Source organism: Petromyzon marinus, chromosome 54 (genome assembly GCF_048934315.1).
Source record: "Petromyzon marinus isolate PM22_M1 ecotype Great Lakes invasive population chromosome 54, UKy_Petmar_22M1.pri1.0, whole genome shotgun sequence".
In the NCBI taxonomy this organism is placed as follows: Eukaryota; Metazoa; Chordata; class Hyperoartia; order Petromyzontiformes; family Petromyzontidae; genus Petromyzon; species Petromyzon marinus.
Genome location: NC_133720.1, coordinates 4,247,606 through 4,271,161, shown reverse-complemented (window position 1 = coordinate 4,271,161; position 23,556 = coordinate 4,247,606). Strand labels below are relative to the sequence as shown.

The 23,556-nt window shown below is 49.0% G+C and overlaps 1 protein-coding gene across 1 annotated transcript in view; it reads left to right on the top strand.

Annotated features, from left to right (window-relative positions):
• Positions 1–23,556, top strand: part of LOC116954174 (carbonic anhydrase 2) — a 45,859-nt gene that overhangs the window by 10,414 nt on the left and 11,889 nt on the right. Inside the window, exons 2-6 of the mRNA XM_032974662.2 lie at positions 11,946–12,143; positions 12,416–12,534; positions 13,681–13,776; positions 14,918–14,980; positions 16,231–16,386. Coding sequence (XP_032830553.2) covers positions 11,946–12,143; positions 12,416–12,534; positions 13,681–13,776; positions 14,918–14,980; positions 16,231–16,386 — 632 coding nt within the window. The remainder of the gene's footprint in view (positions 1–11,945; positions 12,144–12,415; positions 12,535–13,680; positions 13,777–14,917; positions 14,981–16,230; positions 16,387–23,556) is intronic.

The window sequence follows — 23,556 nt, the reverse complement described above, 5'->3', positions numbered from 1 at the left end:
GGTTCTTTCGGTAAAGTCACGTCGGTGTAACATAATAATAATAAAGTGAATTAAATCACGACGTTTCGATTGCAACACAAGCAATCATCATCATCAGGTGGGGAAACCACAGCAAGACAATTATTATTATATTCTTGGTTTTTTCGGTAAAGTCACGTTGAAGAGAAACAACAAAATAATAAAATATATATAACAATAAAAAATTCTCACGACGTTTCGACCATAACTCAAACGGTCGTCTTCAGGTGTGTTGGTTCGCATAAATTTATTTTTAAACGGCGCATTGTTTTGCTGATGTGGGTGATAGAGTTTCCGTGGTAAGAGGTTATACAAGTAAGACAGGGGAAGGGGCAAGGGGGGGGGTGGTGTGGGCTAGGGGGAAATTGTCAAACGCGGCCGCCTCCGCTTGCCCAGACGTTGCAGAGCTCTGCGAACCAGCCCGAGGCACCCTCGCTCCAACCTCGTCCGACTTTTGCGGTTCGCACAACCTAAAGCAAGTCACGGCGCTACAATGCTGCCTCCATCCCTCCCTCCCCTCCCTCCAACCCCCTTGCATTTGTAGCCAAGTTCCTTAGAGCGGTGGCTCTTCTACTGCAGCCCCTGCGTCCACCTTTGGTTCTCGACCGTTACAAAAAGTACAATGTTAATGACCACGTGGGGGTTTGATGGAACAAGAGTAAGGCGTCACTTACGCGCCCCGTGCTTAATTTGTGTTTTTGATTATTTACCTTCTAAACAAATCTGGCCATGTCTCGCACCCACCAACCCCCCCCCCCGCCCCCCCCCCCCCCCCCCCAGAAAGAGCATCTCGCAACCCCAGGGGGTGGCGTGCACCCCAGGTTAAGAACCAAAGCCCTAGAGGGTTCCTTTAGTCCCGCAGTCGTTGAGTCTCAGTCATTGTTTCTTAACGCAGAGGGGTCTCAATGGCACCCGAGACGACGCTGAATAGTCAACGCTGTCTTGGCGAGGGTGCTTCAGTGAGTCTCGGCCAGTGATGCCGAACCCTTAGAATGTCTTGCGGTGACTGCACGGGGTTAATACCCCGCTGCGCTGTGAACACAGATGTCCAGTTTACAAAAGTTTTGATTTGAAAGCCAGCACTCCAATGCAACGCAGCCCCACGTGCTCCCCACACTCAAAGCCACCGAGCGGTGGGCCTGGTGCCCTGCTCAGCGGCTAACGTCAGCGGCGGGTGACGTCTGAACCTGTCCGCAGAAAACCTGCACTGACCGGCGTGGTGAAGTATGGTCAAACAACTCCCATGACTCGCAATCCTGTATGGCGGATGCATTCGTGGGGGAAGTGGTGGTGGTGGTGGTGGGGGGAGGTAACAGCGGGGAAGTTTGCCGGGAGCGGTAATTGGATTGGAGGCACCAGGCCCCCCCCCCCCCCCCCCCCCGTGGCATTGACCTTGCGAGCGTGAGCTACACGTTTAACCCAGCGCCTATGCAGCCGTCAAATTATGATAAAGTAGTTTTTTGGGGGTGGGTGGGTGGGTGTGAGTGGGTGGTGGTGGCAATTATTGTGATTTCTCGAACACCAGCGCGAGCAGAAATGGGCCGATGTGAAATAAACCCCGAGCCGCTGCAGTTCCGTGACTTTCATCGCTAGCCACATGCAGGGCTGCCGTCATTAACACGTGCCCCGCTGGTGATGGGTCAAAGGGGGTGTTTGCCGCGACCGGAGATGTTAACTACCTCGCCTGGTACACAGGAGGTCGTGGGTTCGATCCCGATCCTGACGCTTGCTGCTGCTGTATATTTGGAGTTTGCGGTGTCTCTCTCTCATCATCATCATCACGATGGCTATGAGATGTTAACTACCTCGCCTGTTGTACAGGAGGTCGTGGGTTCGATCCTGACCCTGACGCCTGCTGCTGTATATTTGAAGTTTGCGTCTCTCTCTCTCATCATCACGGTGGCTAGGAGATGTTAACTGCCTCGCCTGGTATACATGAGGTCGTGGGTTCGATCCCGACCCCGACGATGCCTGCTGCTGTATATTTGGAGTTTGCGGTGTCTCTCTCTCATCATCATTATCATCACGATGGCTATGAGATGTTAACTACCTCGCCTGGTGTACAGGACGTCGTGGGTTCGATCCTGACCCTGACGCCTGCTGATGCTTATTTGGAGTTTGCGTCTCTCTCTCTCTCTCATAATCACGGTGGCTAGGAGATGTTAACTACCTCGCCTGGTATACAGGAGGTCGTGGGTTCGATCCCGACCCTGACGCTTGCTGCTGTATATTTGGAGTTTGCGTGTTTTTCTCTTCCCGTGGTCGCGCGGATTTTTCTCCGGATACTTCGGTTTTTTTCCCCTCCACATTTTAGAATCAACATCACACGCCGAGAGTATTTGGCTGATATACATTTCCGCACGATGGTGATGAGCCACTTCGTTGGGCCTATCACTTGTGGCCAGGTCGCTTTTGAAAAACGAGCTACGCACCTCAGTGGATTCTTAACTGATCAATTTAAAAACTAGTCGTTAATATTCTTGGTTCTTTCGGTAAAGTCACGTAGAAGGGAAACAATAAAATAATACGTGACTTTACCGAAAGAACCAAGAATATGAAACCCTGCAGTCACGAAAGCTTTAAATCAAAATGTAATAGTTAATAGTTACGTGGCTAGCTTCAAGGGCTGCAGCCTAGAGGCCTTGCCCTCATCCTCCTCCTCATCCTCCTCCCCCATCCACACAAAACCAAAACGCATTATCAGTGCTTAATTTTCGCCCGATCGGTCTGGAGTGTGTGGTCTGGAAAGCTGTTCGCCAGCAATGAGCGCACCAACCAGACGCACCTCATCCTCCGTTGTACTCCGTTGTTCACGCTACGTTCCTACAAAAATATATATATAGATCTTGCAACAACCAAAAACACCATTCTTTTCATAGGATTCTAGGAATATGACGATCAATAGCAAAAGAGGATTGTTGTGAGTAAGTGGACCTTGTACTCTTTAGTGGCAGCTCCTTACACCCCTTAAATACCGCGGTTCCCGAAATACTCGAAGCGAGCTCAGCAGCATGATGTGACCTCCTTTGCCGGTACCAAAATATGATAATCGGGTTTTCCCCTCTTTTTGGGCAACAAAACAGCTGTGTTAAGATGTTAAAACGCCAAACTGAAACCTTTTACAAGGAATCACGTCTGCATTAACCACGATGCGTGTGGTCAGAATGCAAACAAAAAACATACTCTGATAATATATATGCATTTGTCCTTGAAACTGATTGGTCCACACCAGAGACAGCTTTCTTTTGAGCCTCGTCTCAAAACGGTGTTAGACCAGAGGACGCCAAAAGGCGTCGCACAGCACAAAGACAATGCCACTATCAGAGTAAAGAGAGGCCTCGGGTGAGCATCTACATCATGGGACCTCCTTTGCCAGTACCAAAATATGATAATAGGTTTGTTACAGCACTGTAGCCAGAAGTGCGATACGGCTTGCACGCACCTCGGATAAATCCTTTTGGAAATGTGGGTGGTGAATGCTAAAGCATCACACTCTCTCTCTGTGTTTATTACTACCGGATTAGTGCTGAATTTCAATTTTTTTGTTCGAGAAAACCTTGATTTATATTTACAATTCGCATAGAGTATCTCACTTAAATAAAATAAAAAAATTGTCCCCAGGAGGTTCATGTTGTTTGGAAATCAGTTGAACACGGAGCAGTCGCAGTAGGCTTTCGCGACCAATATTATCCATGGTGGAGTTTTTATGTGGGTTATATCGCGTAAACATGTGTCGTTAAACCCGCCACCACCCAACACAGCCGATTAGTAAGGTTTGTCACGCTTACAAAAGATGCCAAGTCGTTACTAGTCCAGCAACACCGGCGTGTTGGAGAGTAAACCAACAATACTGGTGAAACAAAGGCGGCCGGGCGTGGTGTTGGCCATCCACCCACCCTCTCGCGTGCCGTGCCGCCCTTCGTAGGTGCTAACAACACTTGCCCCAACAGTCTGTTGAGGCTATACGGGAGGGGGGGGGGTCTTTGTCTTCGCTTTAATTGTGCTTTGATGCACCACCGCCGACGCAGCGGCAGCGGCGGGCATCACCAAAATAATGTTTCACATCACTTGCGTGCTCAATCCATGGACGCAACACACATCTGTCTCAAACTTGATTTGGAGCTTTCGTGACTGCAGGAATCTGTCTGGCCGCATCGATGATTATGGAAGCGCCTGCAAAATCCCTTTTTAGTTTGTTTTTTTTAGTTTTTAGCGACACTCGATCCCGGATCTCGGCGTCCGCACCTGAGCGATCGACCGCTCACAACGCGTTCGGAGAAAAAGAGAAAACCCCGGACCCAAGCCGCACAGCGCTCGCCGCATGCAAATCCCCGCGTTACGCAACGCGCCGCAGTCACCCCACGGGGAGGGGGGGGGTCGCAATTCCCGAGCCCCCCCTCCCACGTGCCCCCCCCCCATCCACCCCCCCCGCGCGTGCCCCCCCCCCATCCCACTCACCCTCCGCAATACGTAACGAGGCAAGGCTGCGGTGGAGGGATGATGGAACGGAGCTAAGAAAAGCGCTTCAAAACGACAGCGGCTGCGCACACATTCCGAGACGCGGTTCAAGGTGACAGTGCGACCCCTTTCACTGAAATCTTTGCTCGCTCGCGCCGCTGCTCTGGCGGCGGCGCCTCCACTCGAGTGAGGTCGACAGAGGGCCCCTGCGTTTGGGTGTTTGGCCTACTCTTCCACACGCAACAAAAATACAGATTTGAAGCGGTGGGAGTACCCACACTTTACCCCACCAAACCCAACCTCCCAATTAATTTACACTGCTGGGTTGACAGAGGGTGGGGGGGGGGTGTTTAAGGAAATTTCACCGTTCTTGCCACTGCCGCGCCGAGCGATCGAACCGGTAAAGCGATTCCGATGCGCTGTCCATTCCACCACTGCGGCAGCATCGCTCATGGCTTGAGTGTTTTTTTTAATTTGATTCGAATCAGTCGGGAGGCGCAGTGGCACGGACCTCAATCGACATCCGGGAGATTGTGAATTCTAATCCAGATTGGGGGGCCGACTCGGCTCAGCATCCCTCCGGGGCTGATAAAACGAGTTCCACTTTGTGACACTTAATTCAAACCATAAACTAAACTATTACGAAACGATTATTTTTTTTATTTTTACCGGGTAATTAATCTCGATTCTAGCTCAACCAAGTGGCGTATCACATGGAAATTTCTAGCAACCGAATACTGTAAACGCGTGATGTTGTTTCTAAATGTGGAGGGGAAAAACCCGGAAGACACGGAGAAAAATCCACACTAGCACGGGGAGGACATTAAAAACTTCGCATATAAAGGCGTCACGGTTGGGATCCAAGCCACGACCTCCTGTATACTCAGCGAGGTAGTTAACATCTCCTAGCCACCGTGGCGCCCGCAAGATGAAGAATCCCGTCAGAAATCTCGCAGAGCAGCGCGAAGTCTTGCTCAAAAATACTCATTTAAGCAGGAAATTACTCTTGACTTAGCACGAAACTCGCAAACTCCACATACACAGCAGGCATCAGGGTCGGGATCGAACCCATGACCTCCTGCATACCAGGCGAGGGAGTTAACATCACGCCGCCGCGAGCCCCCTTGGCGAAACGCGGCTCACCGTGATGTCATTTGTTTCTCGATCCGATATCACGTCTCACGATCTGGACTATAATCGCGATATCAGTTTCCCCATCACGTTCTAAACGCATTTCACAGTTTTATAAACGTGTTCGTTGTGCGTTGCTGTCCAGTGCAGTACTTGCAGCGTGTGTGTACGCATGCACGCATGTATGTTGACCTTTCTTTCGCACCGTACGTAGCCAACCGCGCTATGCGTGTATGTGTGTCGAAATTCTTTCGCAACCGTACTCATCGGAGGTTGCTGTGGAAATACGAACGACGATGGCTTGGAAGGTTCTCCAATCGCGTTTCATTCACTCGGAGCCTCCCGCCTTATGCCTGGCAAATTCGAATCATTGCCAACGCATAACCTGCGAGTGCTCTTCACGAACCGTGCTGTCAAATGTTAACTTTTTAATTTTCACGAAGAAAATTATGACGTCGTGTATCTGCCATGCCGCCCCGACGATCTCATCGGTGGCGTGAGGATCGATGCGCACGATGCGAGCGAGCAAGCGAGGGAGAGAGAGAGAGATAGACGGGATTTGCATGGCCGGGTGATTTTTTTTATTTTCCCGGAGGGGAGTTGGGCGAGGTGTTTGGAAGGCTGCGAGGCAGGGAGCGAAAGGAAATGCGCAGTGTGGTGAAGGTTTAGAGGATACATTCACTCACGTATGGTGGAGATGTAGAGAATCACAGTCAGAGGTAGCAGAGGCAGTAGCGGAGGAGGAGCAGGAGGAAGAGGTGCAAGGACGTACGGAATCTGGGCGTGGGTAAGGAGAATGAACCGTGAATTAGTACGGTTGGCTACGTACGGTGCGAAATAAGTTCAACATGCGTCCACGCACAGAAATCCAGATGGTCAAGGGAGAGGCAATTCCAGACAGAGGGAGCAGCAGAGAGGAAGAAGTGACCTGCCAGAGAGTGTTGTGTCACCTCTTCGATGATTGTAACACTGCGGTGACGGTTCAGTGTTTACCGGCTGTCGTGCGAAGTGCTCAACGTGTCCACAATTGTTCTTGACACACAACTCCAGACGAGATGCACGGTCAGCAAGCGCACGGTCAACGGTATCGGTGGTAACTGTGTCACGTGCATCAATAATGCCCTACCGCAAATGTTCAACACTCTGAATTTTCTCTGCGCTGACCAGCGCCGCCTTCAAGTGACCCCCCCCCGCCCCAGAGATTAAAAAAACAAATCCAGCGGTGTGAGATCGCGGCTTCTCGCTGGCCATTACACATAGGCCCTCGACGTCCTATCCAATGACCAGGGAAATATGAATCAGTTATTTTTCCCTAACGAATCCAGACTTATAGGACACCCTGTAGTTATAGCCTAACATATTATTGTATTTACGGAGGTTAAAACAAACATAAAACATCCGAAAGCTATTTCAGTAAAAGTGAGTCGGGAGAAAGGAAGGGGGAGGGCCCACAGTCCAATCTTGCATAGCCCCCCACTCCGCCCCCGGGTGAAACCGGTGGCTGGGCCCATGAATGTTGAGCACCGTGCCTCTCAACATTCACCGTCGACACAAACGCAGCACGTTGACAACAACGACGACAACAGCGACAACAAATGTGCAAATGAAGCCCGCTGATCAACTCCTCGGAACACACACACACACGCACACACACACGCACGTACACACGCACACACGCACACACACGCACACGCACACACGCACACCATAGTTCCATAGTTCCATTTATTTGGTATAGCCCTGTGAGCCATTCGGCTCTTGAATCGGGTGCAACCGCAACAAACAAAAAACATGAACAAGAAAACATCTTAAAGTGATTATGTGACTGTGCAAACAGAAAATCCAGGAAAAAAAACATCAAAATATTCCTGAAATAGCACCGTACACCAACGCCGTGTGCAAAAATCCCAGTGGGATGCAAGTCAAACAACAACAACAACCACAAGAAAACTTAGATTAAGGCCATCAGTCTAACTCCGTACTACAATAAAGAAAAACATGGCCAAACCAAAAAACGTTTTCGAAATCACCAATATAAAAGCCATAAATGCAATGTAACAGTGATCATAGGGACTGTGACCGAATTTTTAACAATAAACTACATAAATAAATTATAACACCAAACCCTAGACTCCTAGAGCCGTATTTTAGGCTACTGAATATCAGTGGCAGCTAGGGGTGGACAACTCCTCTAGAGCAGTTTTGAGTGAAGATTTCATAGGTAGTGATTCAACTTGCAGTTTATTGGCAATAGCATTCCAGACCCTGGGGGCATCAATAGCAAAGGCCCTTCCTCAAGTTTTTGTACGGTAATAGGGAATGTGAAGCTGGTAAATGAGCGAAGACCTGAGGTCAAATTTGTTCTTTGAAACAGAGAGGAGATCCAGTAGGTAGTCTGCGAATTTTTTTGTAAGTACATCGTGAATAAATAAGATATGGTGCACAAGCCGTCGAACATTAAGAGATGTTAAGTTTGACCCAATGTAGAGATCACAGTGGTGAGTCCTATATGGGCAGTTCAATGCAAATCTTAAGGCCGAGTGATAGATGGAATCAAGCTTCTTTAGTACAGTACTTGGGGATGATTTATACACGATGTCACAGTAGTCAAGTAAAGGCAGTATGGTAGCTTTTATCAATTCCAAACGGAACATTGGGGGGAAGCAGTGCTTGTGTCGATACAGAAAACCAATTTTTATTTTTGTCTTTTTACCAATATAATCAATGTGATCTTCAAAATTCAGTTTTGAATCCAGGATGACCCCAAGATACTTATAGATCTTGACTTGCTCTATTTGATCATTATTCAAGGAATGTAATTGGGGAAAAATAACTTCCTGCTTTAGTCCCGGTGAGAAGCATAGCACCTTGGTTTTGGAGGTACACACACACACCCACGCACGTGCACAGCGCCACGGACGCGACGCAGAAACCACAAGAGCCGCGCTTCTGATTCTCAACGGAGACAAATGTTCTGCGCGTGGAGATCTTCGGCGATGCCAATTTCATCGGCTGTTGCGTAACTGGCGGCCAAGCCAGCTCGGGCCCGCCTTGAGGTGTTCCATCACCGTCTGCAGGGCTTCCCCTTGACGTGCCCGACCGCGTACGCGAGGACCCGTAGTCGATTTTTTTTATGTTGGGGTTCGGTCGCGTAGTAGCAGTTTTAATAATAAATATTAACAATAACAATCATAGTAATAGGGTTTTACCCTTTTAGCTGGCACAAAAACTGACACCTTTATACAAGGGATCATGTTTGCAATAACCAAGGAGGTCTCATAATGTAAAGGCTTACCACCGAGCTCTCAGTACTCTGATAGTGCGCTGTTTTTGAGGTGTACGCCTTATGGTGTCATCTGGTCCAACACCAGTGGAGACTAGGCTCTAAGAAAAGCCGTCTCGGGTCGTGGATCAATCAAATTCAAGGACAGTGCATATCATTATCAGAGTTGTCTTTTTTTGTTTGCATTTTGACTGCTTTTGTTGTGGTTATTGCAAACATGATCCCTTTTATAAAGGTGTCAGTTTTTTGTGCCAGCTAAAAGGGTAAAAACCTATTATTGTATATTTTTACTGGCAAAGGAGGTCTCATAAAATAACAATCATTTTTAATCTACATATATAGCGCCTTGCGTTGAAAGAGGAGCGCAAATGGCTGCACAGGATTGTTGAAAATAAAATTCGGGGTCAACGGAGCGCACTTCGTCCTGAGCGAGCTGGGGGGGGGGGGGGGCGGGGGGAGGGGTCGATTCGCCCGTCTCACTGGTAAACCGGTAACCCGAAAACCGGAACCGGCCCCCCCCCCGCCGTCCACTCTGCACACGCGGCTCAACTCCACCGCAGGTAGCCTCAACACCTCCTTGGCACGTGACGAGCGTCACGTGACGATAAGCAGCTAAGTCGCTTCTACAAAAACAAATAGCGGATCGCTCGGTGGGCTTTTACCTGGTAAATAAAAATGTAAAAAAAACATTTTTGTAATTTGTTTACCTTTCTTATACTTTGCACTCCAATCGTGTGTTTTTGTAACGTTCTGACCCGCCTCTTACTGGACACCTGTGAAAAAGAGCTTTATAGCTCATCGGATTCCACCAGTATGAAACAATAATTCTGATTCTGATAACTTACCCTATCCTGCCATGCAGGGAGAGATACCAACGTTGACCTCCATGGGATAAAACATTCACGGAACGTCGAACGTTTTACACATTTGGTTCTCCATTTTTTATTTTCTTTTGTTCGACGTTTCGAGCGACGAGAGAACTTTATTATATCCAGTACCTCTTGTGAGTTTGTATGAAAAACCACCGTGATTAAATCGACCGTGATGCGCCTGATCTCGTCAGATCTCGGAAGCTAAGCCGATTTGATCCTGGATAGGGTAAGGATGGGGCGACCAAGGCAGCAGAGTACCATGCAGCAATATTCACTGTCGTTCCGCACTACTTGCCAACTCTCATCATCCCCGCACCGACCAGCACGGTGAAGTATGGACAAATATCCTCCACGGCCCGCAAGGTGCGGAGAGGGGGGGGGGGGGGCGGGGCGTGGGTGGGACAACTGTGAACAAGAGCTTTGTAGCTCATCGGATTCCTCCAAGTATAAATCAATAATTCTGATTCTGATATGAACGGACTGCACGGAGAATGTGCAAGCCACGTGCCCTTCTCGTGCTCTGCAGTGCAAGCCGCTCATGAGTGTATGTATGCACTGTATGTTAACCTTTTCTTTACCGTACGTAGCCAACCGTGCTGATCAGAGGTGCGGCAGAAGGACGACAAACTAGACACACGAAGCAGTTCTAAAAAAAACGAGTCTTCAATCTAGACGGTGATTTAAAAAGTGCAGAGCTCCCAATGGCTTCCTTATATCGGAAAGTAAGAGCGTTCCAGACGGCCGCAGAAGCGCACCTGTAAAGCGCGAGCGATGCGGCGACACGCCACCTCTGCGCGACAACACAATTTGTATTTGACCTCAATAGTGAGTGTGCTTGGCACTGCGGTGGCAGATGGGGGGGGGGGGGGGGGAAGGCTTTTAGTGATTTCAGTTGATGCCCACGTGTTGGTAGGCAATGCCACGGACTGTAATGAGGGCGCACCGTCTGCTGCTGCTGCTGTGGGGAGAGAGACAGAGGGCATCAATGCCCCTGTGACGCCGGGTGGGTAGCGGAGTGACCCAATTTTTTCCCCCTCTCATTTCGCTGGCGTGAGCCAAATGAAAAAAAAGAGGTTTGCTTCTCAAATGAGCATCGAGCCAGGGGGGGGGGGGGTGGGGGTGGTTCGTTGCTTGTTTACAGCGCGATGGGCCAGCGGTCGACATTCCACATTACTATTGCAGAGACAAGTCTATCCATGTTGACTTCCCCACAAAGTGGCATTAATTTTACCGACACAAGGCAGAAGATGGGCTGAGTCAACCCGCAAACCCTCCCACCCCCGCCTCCTCCAACCAGGAATTGATCTCGTGACCTTCCGAGCCGCTGACTCTGTCGCCAAACTTCACGATGAACTTCACAACATTTACAGCCCTTCATCAATCCACTGCTGGATGAAGGGTCCACCTCCATACCGTGTTGGTCAAGAGCCGTGTTGGTCAAGAGCCGTGTTGGTCTCTCTGTTCCATATTTTATATTTTATATGGAACAAAGACAGTGACTCAGAGGCGTGGGGAGGAGCCATAGACACACGCGAATGTAGTCAGGTGGTGAGGCGTTAACTCCCTCGCCTGGTATGCAGGAGGTCGTGGATTCGATTCCGACCCTGACGCCTGCTGCTGTATATTTGGAGTTTGCGTCTCTCTCTCTCCCCATGGTCGCGTGGATTTTCTCCGGGTCCTCCGATTTTTTTTCCTCCACATTTAAAATCAACATCACGCGTTCAGAGTATTTGGTTGCTGCTATAAATGTCCACGTGATAAGCCACCTTGTTGAGTTATCATTTGTGACCAGGTCGCTTCTGAAAAAGAGCTACATAGCTCAGTGGGGCCTGACCTGGTACAATAAAAAAAAATAGTTTAGTTCATAGAGGTAGCTCCAACGATTGCCCAAGTTCTTCCATCCTCTATACAGCATATACAAACGCGTTAGCGGCCAATTGCAAGTGGGAGGAACCCGTCAGCGCGCGGAGAAAACCCCACGCAGTGCGGGAGGGCGACGCTCTCTCTATCCCCGTCCAGTCGCACGCACGCACGTAGAACTTATTTCCCACCGTCCGCAGCCAGCATGCCCGCCGCCTTCTTCCCAGGCTACGGCGGCGCCTCTTCGACATCCCCCGGCGGGAAGGGAGCTCGCGCGAACGCGCGGTCCGCCAACCCTCCGCGATGTTTCGCCCTGCGCGCAGGCCCCGCCGAGTGGCACAAGGACTTCCAGATCGCCAAAGGGGAGCGGCAGTCGCCCATCGACATCCAGCCGGGCGAGGCGACGTACGATGCCACCCTGAAGCCCCTCTCGGTGATCTACGACCCCGCGTCTGCCCTCAGCATGGGCAACAACGGCCACTCCTTCTCCGTGGAGTACGACGACTCCGGCGAGAAGTGCGGTACGTGGCCGACCGATCGGGCGGGGGGGGGGGGTTGGTCAACGGCGTTTTATCCGAACCAGTCCCGGGCATCACCTAGGTCGACTCAGCCTCAAAATGAGTGTTTGGCTGCTGTGTGTAAACGTCGCCACTGCTGTGGGAGACAAAGGCGGCCGGGCGTGGTGCTGCTTGCCCGGCTCCCCACCCCACTCCCTCGCGTGCCGTGCCGGCCTTCGCAGGCGCCAACTCGCTAATGGCACGGAAGGGGGGCATCTTTGTCTTTGCCTTTGCAGTGTTGAGTGGGGGGCCCCTGCCCAACCCGTACAAGCTGAAGCAGTTCCACTTCCACTGGGGGGCTGCGGACGGCAGTGGCTCTGAGCACACCGTGGCCGGCAAGACGTACTCCGCTGAGGTCAGGGGTCACGCGCGTGCGTCCCTCTGCCGGTGCTGGACTTCTCGCCCTCCGTGTCTTTCGCTCAAAAGAACTTCGATAATCACGGGCGCTTAATTGTGTCGTGGGGGGGGGGGGGGTGTTAGTCACCCCCACGAGTACCGGTGATTGTCAACAGGGGGTACGCGGACCCCCCGTGGGGGTACGCGTGGCAATGTCCCAAGGGGGCGGGAGTGTACGTGGGGTGATTTATAAATGTGTGGAATTATATCATACGCGAGAGTCATTGGTGAATAAATCCGCGTTGTGTGAATCTGCCAATGTAAAATAACTACAATAAAATGTTACTCCACGCGGTAACCTAGAACGTTATAAAATACATTTCTAAACTCACTGATCGTAAACAATGCGGTTGCCAAGAGTCACCAGCGAGCGTGAACAAATTACGCGACGCTCATTTGTTTCATTTGCTTGCGGTTTACTGAGCTAGTTAGGGATATGTCTCGGAAAATTGACAATTGGTAAAAATAATATTGACGTTAATTATTCACACATTTATTTATCGGAACGATGTTGGGTCAGGCAAGGAGGGCGTGGGGGGGGCGGTGCTTGGTTGAAACAAAATGCAACGGGGGGGGGGGAGGTAAGGTAGTCGCCAAACAAGTTTGAGAGCCACTGCTCTCGAGGCAATGCGACTCTTGAGTGACGCTTCGTTCACATTCGATCATCCTTACCCAGAGTTATTGTGCCCCCCCCCCACCCCCGCCCCTCGCATGCCCAAAACATAAAAACAATTTAAAAAAATTGAGAACAATATAAAAAATAACATAAAAATTCTACTTAGATAAAAATTATATGAAAATAACATGAAAATTATATAAAATGTATATCAAAATAATAAGATTAAATTATTAGTAATATGAACATTTATAATATTAAATTGATAAATTTTAAAAAAAATCACATAATAAAAAATTACGTGAAAATTATCACGTAAAAATCTAATAAAAATTATAATATAAACATAATAAAAAAATTATACGACAAATTCTAATATCAAATAATATAAAAATGACAACACAATAATTATGATGTAATAATTAAACCAATAATGAATGACATCATTGTTGTCGCCCCTACTGTTGTTGTCCGCGCCGTGCTGTAAAGCTGCACCTCGTCCACTGGAACTCGGCCAAGTACAAGAGCTTCGCGGAGGCGGCCAACAAGAGCGATGGCCTCGCCGTTCTGGGCGTCTTCCTCGAGGTGAGTTCCGTTGTGTGGGGAACTTCCTTCCAGACGTCCGCAGCACCGACATCACCACCACCACTATCACCAACATCATCACCACCACCACTATCACCACTATCACCAACATCATCACCACCACCACCACTATCACCACTATCACCACTATCACCAACACCATCATCACCACCACCACCACTATCACCAACATCATCATCACCACCACCACCACTATCACCACTATCACCAACATCACCACCACTATCACCAACACCATCATCACCACTAACATCATCACCACCACCACTATCACCAACACCACCACCACCATCATCACCACCACCACTATCAACAGCGCCGGATTAAGCTAGTGCGGAGGCCTGTAGGCATGATGTTATAAAGGGGCCCTAAATAAAATCACACACAAATATAGAAACACGCAAATGTTTTACTTGCGCAGTAAAGTAATTGTATTTTTTAATTTGCTACACAGCCAGATAATACGACAAATCGCTCACCTTAAACACCCAGTCGTTCATAAAAGTTGAAGGCGGTATAGTACTATAGTAATAGAGCAAGTACGGAATCACTGAACCAAAACTGATAGCTTGAAAGCATTTAGCGCGGGGCCCTTGAAAGTGCGGGGCCCGTAGCTACTACATATGTAGCTGCTTTTGCGACTAGGATAATCCGGCACTGGTCATCAACGTCAACATCCTCCATTTCCTCGACATCACCGGCATTGGCATTTAGCTCCTGAACATATTTCCGCTGCCATAAAGAGCCGAGCCAGGTGATGTATCAGCAGCCCGTGTCCACCACGCCACAAGTCCATGTTGTCCTGCATTCCTCCGCTCTCCGCCCCCTGATGTCGTTCAAATATTTTCTCACGTCCGCCGAAATTCCTGCTCATTTGTAAAAAAAAATATATATATTAAAACCCATGCCTATTCTTTTTTAAAAATACAAATCGTTTCACCTTTGACACTCATCCCGCCAGCAAAAGTCGGCTGCGGTACCCACTGTGGCTGCTGGTGATGAAACCGTCTTTCGTAACTCATACAATCTGGGAAAGATACGTGCTCGCGCGTGTTCCCAAGTGCATTTCCAACTCGAGCATTTGCGTTTTCTCTCGCCTTCTCTGTGATTGGTGGAGTAGGCTGGTGCGGAGAACCCTGGTCTGAAAAAGGTCACGGACACTCTGAACATCATCAGGAGCAAGGTGAGTGACGAAGAATATCGGGCTCAATCGCCGGTGCTCTCAGCCGCTAACGGTTCAAGCGGCCTCGCTGCAACACCGCCAACCCACATCGTCTCCACTCCCCTATCCATGCACTCTGCGAGCTCTCCCATGTCACCGCTGGGGTTCAGCCGCCTCTAGGTGTCCTACATCACGGTAAGGTCAAGCAAAGGTAGAGGCGCAGCCCTGCAATTGCATGCTCACGCCACTGCTGGTGGAAGGGCTTCCACTCGAATGAGCTCTCGAGAGCCACCTCCAGAGGGTATTTGGCCTACTCCTCCACACATTTTTAAAAAACGGTGGAAGTGCCCACACTTTACCCCACCGCAGGCGGCCCGCCGATCGACTTTGATAACCATGGACGAGACTGCTCCCCGCAGACGGACAACACAGCGTGCACATTCACACAACCATTTAAGCGTCACTGCAAGGCCATCGAAACCACTTGAACGTAAACTCACAAACTTTTGCGGGGCAAATGACATTGGCTGAAGTGACGTGTTGTATGTGTGTGTGTTGTATGTATGTTATGTATGTGTGTGTGTTATATGTGTTAGGTGTGTGCTATGTTGTGGGGAGTAGTAGTTTAGGGGTTCGCGCTAAGCTGCATTTCTAACGCGACGACCCGAGTTCGATTCCCGCTCACAGCCACCGACACCAGTGACGATAATCTGAACTGGTCCTGGGCCTCACCTAGGTCGACTCAGCCTCAAATGAGTACCTGGTGCGGTAAACATCGCCACTGGGGAGACAAAGGCAGCCGAGCGTGGTGCTGGACACCCACCCCCTCGTGCGCCTTGCCGGCCTTCATAGGCGCTACTCGCTCACAGCACTTGCCCCAACAGTCTGGTCAGGCTATACGGGGGATCTTTGCCTTTGTGAGTGTGTTATGTATGTGTTATATATTTGTGTGTGTGGTTTCACGCGGGGAGCGGTAGTGTAGCGGTTAGCGCGCTGCGCTATGAACCCGGCGACGCGGGTTCGATTAGTTGAACCGGTCCTGGGCTCCTAGGTCGACTCAGCCTCAAATGAGTACCTGGTGCGGTGTGTAGTAAACATCGCCACTGGGTAGACAAAGGCGGTCGGGCGTGGCGCTGGCCACCCACCCCCTCGTGTACCGTTCCGGCCTTCATAGGTGCTCGCTAACAGCACTTGCCCCTACAGTCTGTTAAGGCTATATGGGGGATCTTTATATATTTTTTTTGCGTGTTTTACCTGCGCCATGCTGTCAGGGAGCCAAGGTGGACTTCCTCGACTATGACCCCTCGGTTCTCCTGCCCAAGTCACTGGACTTCTGGACCTACCTGGGCTCGCTCACGACCCCGCCGCTCTTCGAGAGCGTCACCTGGATCGTGTTCAAGGAGCCGATCTCCGCCAGCAAAGAGCAGGTGAGATGGCGGCGTCGCTCGCTAGAGTGTGCAGGCGGTACAACTGCAGTTACGGTGTGTCCCCCCCCCCCCCCCCCCCCGTGTCTTCGATCGCCGTCCGTGTATGCGTCTCTGCCCCGTGTGCGTTCGCTCACCCATGCGATTCTCCTTCTCTGTCGCGAAGCAATATCAAGTACGCATCCCCTCCACGCTTCTTTGGGCGCTTTTCAGTTTCGTTCATATTTTTTTTGTTTCGGCTAATGACCTGGGGTGTTTCTGAACCAGGTAGTGTTTCGTCATTCACTCCTTTTTTTTCTAAGTGTCCTTCTCTAGGCGCACTTGGGGAATGTTGCTTGTCATTATCAAGCTCGGCTTTGCGGTGGCAGGGTGGTGACACTCAGAATCAGAACATTTATTTATAATGCAGGAGGAATCCGATGCACTATAAAGCTCTTTTTCAGGGGCGGGTCAAAACGTCACAACAACAAACATTACAAACGCATGATAGTAGTGCAAAGTACAAAAAAGTTAAACAAATCACCCAAACACGTACAAACAAAACTCAACCATCCCCATCCTACCAGGCAAAGCCCACTGAGGTATTCACTTTCCAGAAGCGACCTGGCCACAAATTATAGCTCAACAAAGTGGCCCATCATTTGGACATTTTTCGCACCAAAATAATCTGAATACATCACAGCAAGAAGTACCTGGGTTCGATTCTCTGTGTGCAGTTTGTATGTTCTCTCCCCCTGCTTTTGCTTGGGTTTTGCTTCGGGTTCTCCCATTTTTTTTATTTTCTCCCAAAGCAAAAAAACACACAAACCACAAGTGCCACCGGGGATGGCCAATATGCCAATGTAGCAGGACCCTCCTGAAAAAAAATCCGTTGGAATCGGTGTAGGTTTTCTTGGGTAAACAGGTAATTATTATTAGCTTCAAATCTAGAGGTAATTATTATTATTCATTGCGAACGCACTCAAAGCTGCTCGTCTCCACCTTTTTGTTTCATCAAACGAAAACTAAACTAAAAGTTTTATATGACCAGTTAAGACCCACTGACCCGTTTTTCAGAAGCGACCTGGCCGGCAACGAATGATAGCTCAACGAAGTGGCTTATCATTGTGTGGAAAATAAAATGATAGCAGCCAAATACTCTAAACGCGTGACGTTGATTCTAAACCTGGAGGGGAAAAACCAGAGAACCCGGAGAAAAATCTACGCGACCACGGGGAGAGAGAGGGACACGCAAACTCCAAGTTATACAGGCGCCAGGGTCGGGATCGAACCCACGAACCTCCTGTATACCCTCTGTCTCTCGATGTCACTGTTGGGTTTTCTTTGAGACGTGTTCCTTTTGTTGAAGAGAAATTGTACGCTAGGTCGACCGTTGTCATCGTTCCAGACGCAAACAGAAACGAGAGCAAGAGGATTAAAAAAAAAACTTTCCAAGGTACCGCGGCTTTTTTTTGTGAGCGTGGCTAATAGCCGTGGGTCGAGCGACCGCACAGCGGGGGGTGGAGGCCCGGGAAATAAATAGTGAATCCCACCACAGATTGCATCGCCAGATTCCATCCAATTGCATCACTGTTCGTAATTGCGGTGCTTTATTAACACTCGGATTAGAGAACCTGAGCAGGTTAATGACTTCATTCTCAGCGGTAATAGTAAGAGGCTCGTAATTGGAAGGTTTCCAATTCAAATCTATGGTTGGGGGCATGGGGTTGACTCAGCCCATCATCCATCCGGGGTCGATAAAATTGCTACCAGTTCGTGGGGAAGTTAACAATGGTTAACCTTACGATAGACTCGCCTCTCGCCACCATAGGAATGTGACTTTTCCACGACCGCTGGCTCAGGGCTGTACGCGGGAGACAAGCACCACCTCAGTGCTCATATGAGCGGGAAATCACTTTGACTTTAGAAACTCACGCGGTCGCCCTTGCTGTAATTTTTTTTGTCGCCGTTCCAAGCGAGCCATCGGAAGGCGTGAGAGGTGAACGTGCGGGCGAGCTCAGGTGGCCCGTGATTTATCTTTGTTTTGAATGGAGCAACAAGTGAGCCGTGGCTCCCCTGAGTGGTTTTCACCGCGAGTCGCTGAAAAAAAATCCTCAAGTGCACAGCCATTACCGGCCGCACGTCGCTAATAATATTTTAGTGCCCCCGTAAAGCCGTGCTGGGCACACTCGCGGACAATAAAGGGCACGGCCCGTGCGGTAAACCAACAGGCTAATGGGCAACACGTGAAACTCACGCAAATACAGATGTTGTCCTCCCTCCGCACGGTTGGCTGGTAACGGTGCGAAATAAGTTCAACATCCATACGGTCGCGGTGGCGCAGTGCTTGGCGCACACTGCACTACGAACCCGGCAACCTGAGTTCGATTCCTTGGGAGTGGCTAACATCGCAGAGCGAGTGACAGCTCAACCGGTCTTGGGCTCTCCCCTTTTCATTAATCCGTACTGATCAGCGCGGTGAAGTATGGTCAAATGAACCTCCCGCATACATCGTACGGCACGGAGAGTCCTTCGTCAACCAAGGAGCCTAGTCTTTTGGCGTCATCTGGTCCAACACCAGTGGAGACTGGGCTCTAAGAAAAGCCGTCTCGGGTGTGGACCAATCAAATTCAAGGATAGTGCATATCATTATCAGAGTTGTCTCTTTTTGTTTGCATTTTTGACTGCTTGTGTTGTGGTTATTGCAAACATGATCCCTTGTATAAAGATGTCAGTTTTTGTGCCAACTAAAAGGGTAAAACCCTATTACTAAATAGACTTTTTAATAAATGTTTTCTCCTACATCAGTGCAGCGCCACATTAAATACGCACTACAATGGCAATAGTTTAAAGCGATTTGAAGCATGTTTTATTTGGGGGGGGGCAGAGCTTTGTGACGAGGGGGGGGGGTCACAAAATCGTCCAAAATCGTGTGACGTCATTTATGGACGTTGTTGTCATATTCTTTAACCAATCAGATTTCGAGTTTGCCATGTTGGGCGTATTCTTTGACACGCCGGAGCCTTCTAGCTGGCCTAGCTGCCTACGTCAGCATTTTTAGTGTGGCGTGATCGGAGGGCCAGTTAGCTTACTGAAGTAAAACTAGCTAGCACGTAACGTAGCATCATTTAAGATTAATTAAACTTTCTTTCGTTACGTTTAGATGTAGTGCCTTAGATTTTTTTGTTGTATTTTTCTGTGGGGAAGCCTTTTGAATCCTGATTGTGTTGTGTTTTACGGCATTTTTGCTTGCTTGGTGGTCGTATGAGTAAATGCGACTGGTTGTTGTGAGTTTATTCTTGTTTCTTTGGTAATGACATTGATTTGGCCTATGCGATGTCTATTTGTGATGCAGCATCCTGTAATACTGCGTAATAGTAGTACATCCTTGATGGTTTCAGTCACCAATGTATCCATGTCTCTGCAATTAGTGTATTGTAACTCTCATAGGTGTTGAGCCTCGTGTTAAATCACTGTATTCCACTCGATAAAGGTTACCGTCATTGTGAATATGGGGTGGTTACGTCGAATGACAATAGCCTGTAGCCCTAGTGTCATGGTGAGGTTATTCGAAGGCGGTTTAATTGCGGGAGGATAGCACTGAAGGCCTAGGTGTAAAATACACGGCCCGCCATTGGTGTAGGCCAATCAGTTGCAAGGACAATGCTTAACATTGTTATCAAAGCTTGTCTGCTTGCATGTTTGACAAGGAGCACGTGTGGTTGATGCAGACTTGATGCCTTGTGATGGGTGTCTATTTGATGTTTGAACATCTTAACACCACCCGTTTTCTTGCCGGGAAGGGTAAAGCCTATTATTTTTTCATCAATGTACAGTCATTAGTAAATGGGATGAAACTAGATTTGAACCCAGGAATGTAGATGTGCAGGCTCAGTGTCCTTACACAGGATTAGCCTTCTAACACACCCAGCCACCTCCACACATATATATGAAATATACGTGGTGATTCATATATTTAATCACATGTCAACCACTAATATACGCCACTTCTTTGACTGCATTACCCAACAATTACAGGGCGGAACAAAGTATACATCATTACCACGTACAACGATTAACGTACGTGTGTAGTAGTGTAATCTAAGATTACCCTACATACACTATAAACGTGTACCTTAATACACTAAACTAAAAACTTTTTTTTTATTTTACCAGGTAAGGCCCATTGAGCAATACAGCTCTTTTTCAGAAGCGACCTGGCCACAAATGATAGCCCAACGAAGTGGCTTATCATTTGGAAATTTGTAGGAGCCAAATACTCTAAACGCATGTTTCGAAGTGTGGAGGGGAAAACCAGAGATAAATCCACACGACAACAGGGAGAGAGACATGCAAACTCCAAATATACAGCAGGCGTCAGGGTTGGGATCAAACCCACGACCTCCTGTATACCAGGCAAGGTAGTTAACATCTGAAACAGCCATTTAGGGCGTGTGCCATTGTGATCGCAGAGGAGTCTCCCAAGCCTCAACGTATTACGATTTACTTTATTTATATCAATCGAATGTTGAACTTCTTTTGCGCCATACGTAGCCAACCGTACTCATCTGAGGTACGGGGGAAGGACACCAAACTAAACACAAAAGGCTGTTTTAAAGAAACGAGTTTTGACCATACCTCACCACGCTGGTCAGTGCGGGTTGGTGAAGGGAGCAGCACATTTTTATTCGCGTCTCGCTGAAACGGTCACCGCATTGCTCGGCGCTTTTAGATGCGCTTCTACGACCGTCTGGAATGCTCTTCCGATATTAGGAAGCCACTGGAGTTATGCACGTTTTAATCATCTAGATTGAAAACTCATTTGTGTATAACTGCTTTTTGTGTTTAGTTCTTTGTCTCCCCCCCCCCCCCCCGCACCTCCGATTAGTACGGGTGGCTACGTACGATGTAAAAGAAGTTCAACATACACACAAACGTCCGTCCGTGCATCCGTGAGAGGGCACAGGAAGGTCGCGCAGAGAGCCGGTGCCAACCAGCCCCAGGGCGGGATGGAGGGGGGAGGGTCTGGCTCCACCATCGTTTCCGTGCCCGGCGTATCCTCTCGGGGCGGTGTGTGTGTGTGTGTGTGCGAGCGTGGTGGGACGAGCGACGCTTACTATAAATTGATGTAATTTCCCATGATTTAGCGTGCGCCACATCAACCCAGATCTAAACAGCGGCGACAAATAAAGCGAGTTATGTAATCGCGCACGGACGCCGGGTACTGCGCCATGAGCTGGAGCTCCGCTCGGGCACAGCTGGAGTTCAAGTGCCCCATGGGATAACGTGTAAAAACACAGGCGCTGTCCACGCATCGAGACAGCGTCCTCTCTACCTCTGAAACGTCTGCGGGCCGCCGAGAGTTGAAATCTGTAAATGACGAGGAAAACCACGAAAATTAGCGCAGCCTGGGGGGGGGGGGGGGGAAACCAAAAGAATCATTGTTTTACCGCTGCCTGTTTGGGAAAGCCACGTTTTCCAAACTGTCTGGGGTCGGTCGGTCGGTCGGTGGGTCCAAGCGACACAGTGATGGCGCAATGCAGATATCTCAAGCCGGTGGTCTGGGGAAGGCAGTGAACATCTCTGTGTGTGTTGTTTAATTCAGCCGCCCAAAAAAAATCCATATTAACCTCGTAAAAGCTCTACTGGACATCTGTGAAAAAGAGCTTCATAGCTCATCGGATTCCTCCAGCATAAAGATTCAGATCCTGATAAAATATTCTAATTCTGAAAGCCACAGAGCGCTGCTTATGCATTTCGCCACTCACAATCATGATTAACATCAATGCTAGAATTACTGCATCTCGTATTTAATGTCGTGGTATAATGGTCAGCACACTGGAATTGCAATACATTGGTTGTCGGTTCGATCTCTCGGCGTGGCAGTGAGTGGCCAACATCACGCGCGGTCACCGTTGTCTCCCTAGTGGCGATGTTTACACATCGCACCAGGTATTCATTTGAGGCTGAGTCGACCCAGGGGAGGCCCAGGACCGGTTCAGATAATCGTCACTGGTGTAGGGCGCGAACGGGGATTGAACCCGGGTCGCCAGGTTCGTTGCGCAGCGCGCGAACCGCTACACTACTGCTCCCCAAACACACGCACGCACGCAGCTAGACTGACGCCCATAACAAAAACTAACCCAAAAAAAAAGGATTCAAGAAATAAACGGGGGGGCACCACAGCCGATCGGCAGGTTGCGTGTGGTGGGATACAGTGGCGTCTGGCCAGCGTGGAAGAGTAGGCCAAACACCCAATAGATGGGCTCTGCGGAGCTCCCTCTGGAATTGCTTGTGCATTGAGACAGAGTTCCTCCAAGCTGGGATTAAAGCTCTGGGACATCGCTGATTTAGGAGGACCACGTGTACTGAAAGTCAAGGGGATCGCTCAGTGGGCTCTACCTGATAAGATAAAACATCGTCTAGTTCTATTTGTACATATTTTTAAGTGATGTGTTTACCTTTCCTATACCTTGCACTCTCATTGTATTTTTGTATTGTTTGTTGTAATGTTCTGACACACCCCTACTGGACATCCGTCAAAAATATCTCTATAGCTCATCGGATTCCTCCAGTGTAAGTAAATATTCTGATACTGATTCTGACAAAAACATAGCATCACCAAGGGCCACTGATCGTGTGCAGGTGAAAGTCAATCAGGTAAGCCGGTGCCAACACTAAATTATATTTTATATTATAATTAATTTTGCTCCAACTTTGCTGTGTGTATAAAAGGGGCAAGGTCACCGCCGACTGTGCTCGCATACCCTTCGCAAGGGCAGCTATGCAGCCCATTAATGATTCCCTCTTTGTGGTGCCACAATGCTCACGGCGAAAGGGGGCCCATTCCAGCCCCAAATCCACGGTCACCAAAGACAAATACGCACTAACGTTCTCCATTACACCCTCTTACAGCCTCTTAGCGCAAATGGGATGGTGTTGTTATTGTGCTTAATTTGAACACAACCAGCGGGTGCCTGGTAGGCCCTGACAGGGGAAAGTACACTTTTCGGAGGTTTATTGTATTTACGTTATAATGAGTGTTCAATCATTTACTAGCTAGGTCATTCCAATAACTAATCGACATGGTACGCTACCATGGTGTAATGGTTAACTTAATACACTTGCAATGCGGAAGGCGAGATGGGATTTTTTTGTATTCCCACATCCCCCCCCCCCCCCACGAATCTTTTC